Here is a 6,595-nt window from a genome sequence, read left to right as displayed (position 1 = left end):
TAAACTAATTTTGGATCTTCAAATTTTAAACGTCAAGTGAGTTGCACAGTTTCAGAATCCAGGCAGTTCAGACTCCTCCTTGTTGTATTAGTTCATTAGCAAGGACATCGGTCTCACCACTGATTTGTGGTTTTTCCCATAATACCCCTGAAAGACTTTTCACTAAACATGTCACTGCATTTTCTATGGCTTTAATCCATGTTCTCAGCATGGGGTTTTCTTGGATATACTTTTAAACCACTTAAGCTCAATATCAGCATTATAGCCCTTATTGTAAATTTCCCAGAGCTTAAATTCAGCACACTTCCATTAGGAGTACCTTAAAAATCTTATTAGTCAGGAATAAAACTGAGGTTACAACTTTGTTTTTAATTGGTAAAGTTTAATCTTTGCTTTGATAATAGTTTCATCTGATTTAGTTGGTGTACCAACAACCCTAAAATAGTTTTAATATTTTCTCCAATTTTGCATCTCATTTAGATGATATTCCCCTGACCTTAAAATCACCTTGTTTTTAAAGTTAAAATGCCATTTCTGCTATTTATACCAGATGGACTTTTTTTTGCATAACAGCATCTCATTAATACTGAAATTGAGAACCTGCAGCTCCAATATTCACTCTCAGGCACACCACAAGCACTGACTATCAAGGGAGTTTCTGACCTAACACTGCCTCCCACATCTCAGCTACAGTCTGTCCGTCCATCCAAAAGACAATTTAAAAATCCAATAAATCTTACAAGTGTTCTACTTGTTCAGGGGGCTTGACAAGTCAAAGCAAATTATCCACATTTGAATATATGATTTAAAATTACTGTGCATTGTGATGTCAATACTAACAGCCCAGTGCCCCTCAATCCAAAACTGTACTGGATCCCAAAGGAGGTCTCACCCATGAAGAGTGAAATTAAACAATGCAGAAGGACCTGTCACTGTACTGTACTATATGTTCTATGTTCTGTAAGACAGTACTCACTAGTGAAGTGTAAGAACTAATCTCCCCATTCTCTTTCCTAGATTTATGCTAGCACCAACCCCCCAAAAAGTATAAAAATTAAAGTGTGCAGCGTATTTAAAATATTTAATATTAACAGGAGCTCAAGTCTTAAGATTGCATTCAAGTACACTGTAAGCAGAATGTAAGTTATTGTACTAAAGTACAATTAGTTGCATAGAGTTCAATCCATTGGATCCCTATTTTGTGTTTGAGTTCAAATTTTAATAATTTCCATATGAAACAAAAGTGCAATTGAGAGGTTTTACACAACTGAAACTGACAACTCATACTGGAAAACAATTATATTTTGGAAGAACTTTCACTACAGGTGACAGAATTCCAAAAATCAAATTACATGAAAATATACATCACCATTTCTCTTTGTACACTCCAGCAGAAAATCTGCATTATAGCTAGAAAGGAAAGAAAACACACACACACAAACAGCATTTTAATACCAAAAAAGTCCTCAAACTCCCACTGAGAAGGGTGAAAGCCTACACCTAAACATGTGAAACCTACTTCAAACACTCCCCACAAGTCGAGCTCAAAACATTGTTTCAGCAGTTGGGCAGTGAAGACTAATGAGGTCACCTTGGCTAATTTTCAAATTCAGGTATAAACTTTAACCCCTTGCTGTAGAACCAAAAGTATCTGCATATTAAATTTGAACATCTGCAAATTATTCATGCCCAAAATATTTTAGGCCAAGTGTTAATGCATCAGAATATCTGGCAAAACATTCTCACAATGGAATCCATTTTAAAACATTGATAAATGCAACTTTCAGTTTGACAGTGCAAGATACCTTTTACAAGACTTGTTTCGCTTTAATAGTAAACTTAAGAAAATTGAATGCACAAAGCCCCCTTGCTAAAATCTTTCAGAATTTACACGATTCTCTAACTACAAGCAAGCTATAATTTGGTACAATGCATATTGTGGGTGTCTAAGTACAGTATATAGAATATCCAGATAATGTTGTGCTATGTACACGTCTTTACAATTTCTCCTGAAGATCAAAGCAGTTCACAGGAATCCTGATGCATCATTTTGTCCCCCCCCTCCCCAAGTTGGCACGATAGGTTTTACTCAACAATGAGGATGGCATAATTCACTCGCAGCTCCATAATGCCTATCCAGGATTTCCAACTTGTTACCAGTTTGAAGAGGTCCAACAATTGGTGGGTTGAGTGCAGAAAGTCAACAGTGCCATGTTGGTTCTTAATTGGAGACCTGCAACTCAAATTTCCCATTAGTTATTGCTTCAATTTAGTGCAAGTTCTTAAAAACAAGCTTTAACACCATAGTTTAAAAGCAAGCATATCCTACCAGTACACCAGATGCAGCCTCACACATGGGCTACAAGTCTCTTGTGGAGGTCTCAAAAGCATTTTTTAAATAGATTTCTTAAAACTCTGGAAAATCTATTTTCCCAGTGTAAAACATATCAATTTAGCTTCCTTTCAAACAGTAACTGATTAATTATACGCTACTGGGGACTGTGCCACAATATATGTGAAATGCAGGTAAATTGGAGCCACTTGATTTCTTTATAGTTGGATTCATTAGCATTCTACAAATAATTTGATTCATTAGCATTCTACAAAATGTAAAGAAACCAAGTGGCTCCAATTTTCCTGTATTTCATATTAACTGGAAGATTAAGGGTAAAGGATTTACAACTGGGAGCTTCAATCAGGCAACTGCTAACTTCCAAATTTCCATACTTAGCAAGCTCTCCCTGACTGTTTCACTTGTGTTTTATTTAATTGGTGATTAATATTATTCCCTATCACCACGTTCATACTACTCTATCCCTCCATTCTCACTGATCTAAGCAACCTTTTTAAGAGTTGTATGCTCAAAGGCCACTGAAGCGAAGTCTGTTGTATTTTCCCCAGCACTATTGAAAATAATATGGGAGGAAAAAAATGCTGATTGGTGGGGCTTAATATGGAAATAGTGTAAACTTGAAGAAAATACATGCATTGAAAATGATTGGATATCACCTACATTTTTGGTAACACAGCGTAGCTGCCAGTAGAGAAGAAACATTATTAATTTTAAGTGACATTTAAGGCTTTTCACTAGCAGGAGCTAAAATTGACTTGGCTTACGAACTGTGAGCTTAGTGAACGGTGGAGGAGCCTCAGCAGTAAGTGGTCTACTCCTGCATCTAATTCCAATGTTTGTATGAGTAAAGGCAATTGTGAAATTACATATTGCAAGACCCTAACTTGTTCATTTTTGCTTTTCTTTTTGAAGGAAACCTGTTGTCCTTTCCATGTCTAATTGGACTCCAATACCAAAAACAATGAGATTTACTTTATGTGTGGTACTCTCTCAATGTGGCTGTCAAATGATTTAAAACCTATTCTTTGTTCAAAAAAAAAAGCAGCTCACCATTACCTTGAAGGGCAGATGGACAATCAAAACTATTTTGTTATTGAATAAAAAGACTAAATAATTAGCCATTCTTGGTGGAATCTGCAGGAGATGCTGCTGTCTTTGACAACATGCACACCAGTTGGCTTAATCCACAGGACTACAAACTGTGGGAGGAAATGTTCAGGGCACCTTTCAATCTCATTATACTTGCTCCCAGTAGCAAACATTAGTTAGGAAACTCATTGGTATTTTTAAAAAAGGAAGCACCTTCACTTAAGATGGTTCTTGCTTTACAGTGCCAATTATCAATTCATGTATCACTGGTTAGTTTACAAAGAGTTTTACCTTTGAAGACGCCAAGCCTCAGTAAATTCACCTTCAACATGAATTAAAGAAAAAAAATTAATCCAAAATGCCAGGCATACATTATAGGCTGAACAATTAGAACAGCCTTATGGGGCAGAATAGCTTACTCCTGCCATTTCATATGACTTGTGACATTTACAGCATATTGATGCTAGCAACTATGTGACAAAAGATCAGATGAGACAGTAAAGCAAATCTGGAGCTTAATGGACTTGGGTACTTCAGTTGACCTGTACCACACAGGAAAGAATTTTACAACGATAAGCATAGCTCTCAAACTATAGCACAAACTTCAGAGACTGGAATACAATTCAAACGATGCTAAATCTGACTATGGTCTCATCCTGAAAGTCAATGTGAAATAAGAGTTAAGCGTTGATAATGTTTTGCTTTGGCACGTGCAGTAGATTAAGTCATACTATTGAACTTAAAGGCTTCAACTGTTCATACTTGCTGGACTTGGGATGGCGCAGCAGCTCAGTGGTTAGCACGGCTGCCTCACAGTGCCAGGTAGCTGGGTTAGAGTCCCACCTCGGGCGACTGTTGTGTGGAGTTTGCAAATTCTCCCAGTGTCTGTGTGGGTTTCCTCCGGGTGCTCCGGTTTCCTCCACAATCCAAAAGTGTACAGGTTAGGTAAACTGGCCATAGTGTAAGGTGCATTAGTCAGGGTAAATATAGGGTAGGGGAATAGGTCTGGGTGGGTTACTCTTCAAAGGGACGGAGTGGACTTGTTGGGGTGAAGGGCCTGTTGCCATACTGCAGGGAATCAAATCTAAGGTTAAAACAATAGCATCGGGAGGCCAGTGAGGTGGTGCTATAATCCAAACTGTGCATTTTGCTGTTTATAAGGCTTGACAGTAAACTATATTATTACTGTTTAATTCTCTCCAATCAATCAACATGGCAAAACAGTCCGATAGTGGAAAGATCCTATTTAGCCAATTTTGCACTCGACTGAAAGTTCACTATCTTCCTTACCAGAAAGTGAAGCTTCCTGGTGAACGAAACATCACTCAAATGCAGTTTCTTGACTTTTTCTTACACAGCGCGCAACTTTTCTTTTGAATTCCCCATTACGGTCTTCCCTCCATTCTTTCTACAATTGTAAGCCAGAGGAAAAAAAATGAACAAAATCAGAGTACATTCATCTGTTGCCCAAATATTAAAAATTTGGGAGTTGCAAGAGGGTGAATACAAATCACATGGCAAAATACCAAGATAATCATAAACTCTAATATGTAACACAAACTTATTTTCCAATCAAGAAATACAAGTTGCAGCATAATGTGTTCCCTCAGGGTGCCCAAAAACAAACAGTACAAACAGAGGTTCTAGTTTGGTGGCAATTACAGCCAGCATAGGAAAGCAATTAGTACACTGCAAAGTCAAAACTGTAGTGAAAGCAACGAGATAATTTTAAGTATTGGTCAGGATATGAAGATCATAAAACTGATAAATGTCAGGCAGGCAGGGTGAGACCTGAACTGTACAGTGATACACAAGAGTGCTGAGAAATTCCACGTTCAACAGGAGGTTTTAATAAATGCTGGAGTCCATTTTGAAGTCAGCTCCACAAGCATTCAGGCAGAGCTTCGACAGAATTAACTGATGAACTGTACACAATGCCCGAATCCTGCTTTCTCAGTTCTGTTAACATGCAGAGTAAAAAAGGTGCCAAAATTTCATTTTGCAACAGTTTTGCGCAAGTATTCTTTTGACTAAATATCCACCAATACTGTCAAAAAATGTAACCACTCGGCAGTTGCAGGACATTACAAATTTCAAATACTAATTAAGGAGCCAATTATAAGCCAACAGGAGAGGGTAATCTCACTATACAAGTTAAAAGAAGTGGAGAGATGTGTAATTTACAACAGAAATCAGAAGCTGTAAATTTTAGTATGGTTTTCACAAAAGATATACACAAGGCAAGACAGCATGGGAGGGTGTCATAAGAAATCCAACAAAACCATGATCACCAGCATGTTAAATTTCCACATTAGTCTGAAAGTATCCAAAACTAGTTAGATGTTACTCATTCCTCTAACAAAGTATGTTAAACGACAATACGCAATAGCAAAAGGAGGGCTGAGTGACCAGGAAGTAACTGCAGATCCATCAAGGCTGGCAATGGCAAGTATACACAATGGCTGCATTTCAGGCTAACTCAAAGGCTGTACTGTACAAACTTTCATGGGTTGAATATTTTTATGCTGAGACATTGGGATCAATATCAAAGTTCTGCCTTCTTTCTAAATATATGTCGAAGGGTTTGTGGCAGAGTGGTAGTGCCCCCACCTTTTGTTCAGGAAGCCTAGGTTCAAATCCTACCTGCTCTAGAGGTGTGTAATAACATATTGAAACAGGCCAATTAGTAACTATCGTAACTCTCGGACTGGGTCTCCTGTGGTGCAATGGTTTTGCTGCCACGAGTCAGGAGTTGAGTTAAGAGTCCTGGAGGCATCTAGCAACATATCGGAGGTGGCTCATTAAAAATAACTAAGCCAAGGACTATTTCTCTCCAAACAGAATGGATGAAAGTATGCAACCATTACAAGACAACTCCAGTGGGCTGCAACAAAGCTGGCTAAGCGCCAACCTTTGCTCGGGTGCACCTCAGCTCGTGCTGAATTACTAAGTACATTCTTCATGTTTTCTCAAGGTGAAAAAAAGTGGCCAAAACCAAGACTTCAATCAATACTGAAGGCAAACAAAGGGGGCAGAAAAATAATTGCCAGTATCTGTAATGTACAATCCTGTCAAAAACTTGAGTTTTTTGTGAAATAGAAAAGCATTAAACCAATTAACATTTGCTATTTACCATAAAAATGTACTATAAAC

The 6,595-nt window shown here is 37.8% G+C and overlaps 1 protein-coding gene across 2 annotated transcripts in view; it reads right to left on the bottom strand.

Annotated features, from left to right (window-relative positions):
- Positions 1–1,284: 1,284 nt before the first annotated feature.
- Positions 1,285–6,595, bottom strand: part of ube2g1a (ubiquitin-conjugating enzyme E2G 1a (UBC7 homolog, yeast)) — a 72,069-nt gene continuing 66,758 nt past the window's right edge. The window contains exons 5-7 of one of the 2 annotated variants that reach the window (XR_009646365.1): positions 4,733–4,850; positions 3,734–3,764; positions 1,285–2,233 (exon numbers count right to left, since the gene is read on the bottom strand). Coding sequence is in view for 1 of the 2 variants with exons in the window: in XM_060848041.1 (XP_060704024.1) it covers positions 4,764–4,850 (87 nt within the window). In the remaining variant the exon portion in view is untranslated. The remainder of the gene's footprint in view (positions 2,234–3,733; positions 3,765–4,732; positions 4,851–6,595) is intronic. The other variant, XM_060848041.1, reaches the window with a different exon arrangement.

Source organism: Hemiscyllium ocellatum, chromosome 31 (assembly GCF_020745735.1).
Source record: "Hemiscyllium ocellatum isolate sHemOce1 chromosome 31, sHemOce1.pat.X.cur, whole genome shotgun sequence".
Lineage (NCBI taxonomy): Eukaryota > Metazoa > Chordata > Chondrichthyes > Orectolobiformes > Hemiscylliidae > Hemiscyllium > Hemiscyllium ocellatum.
This window is presented reverse-complemented; position numbering and strand designations above follow the sequence as displayed.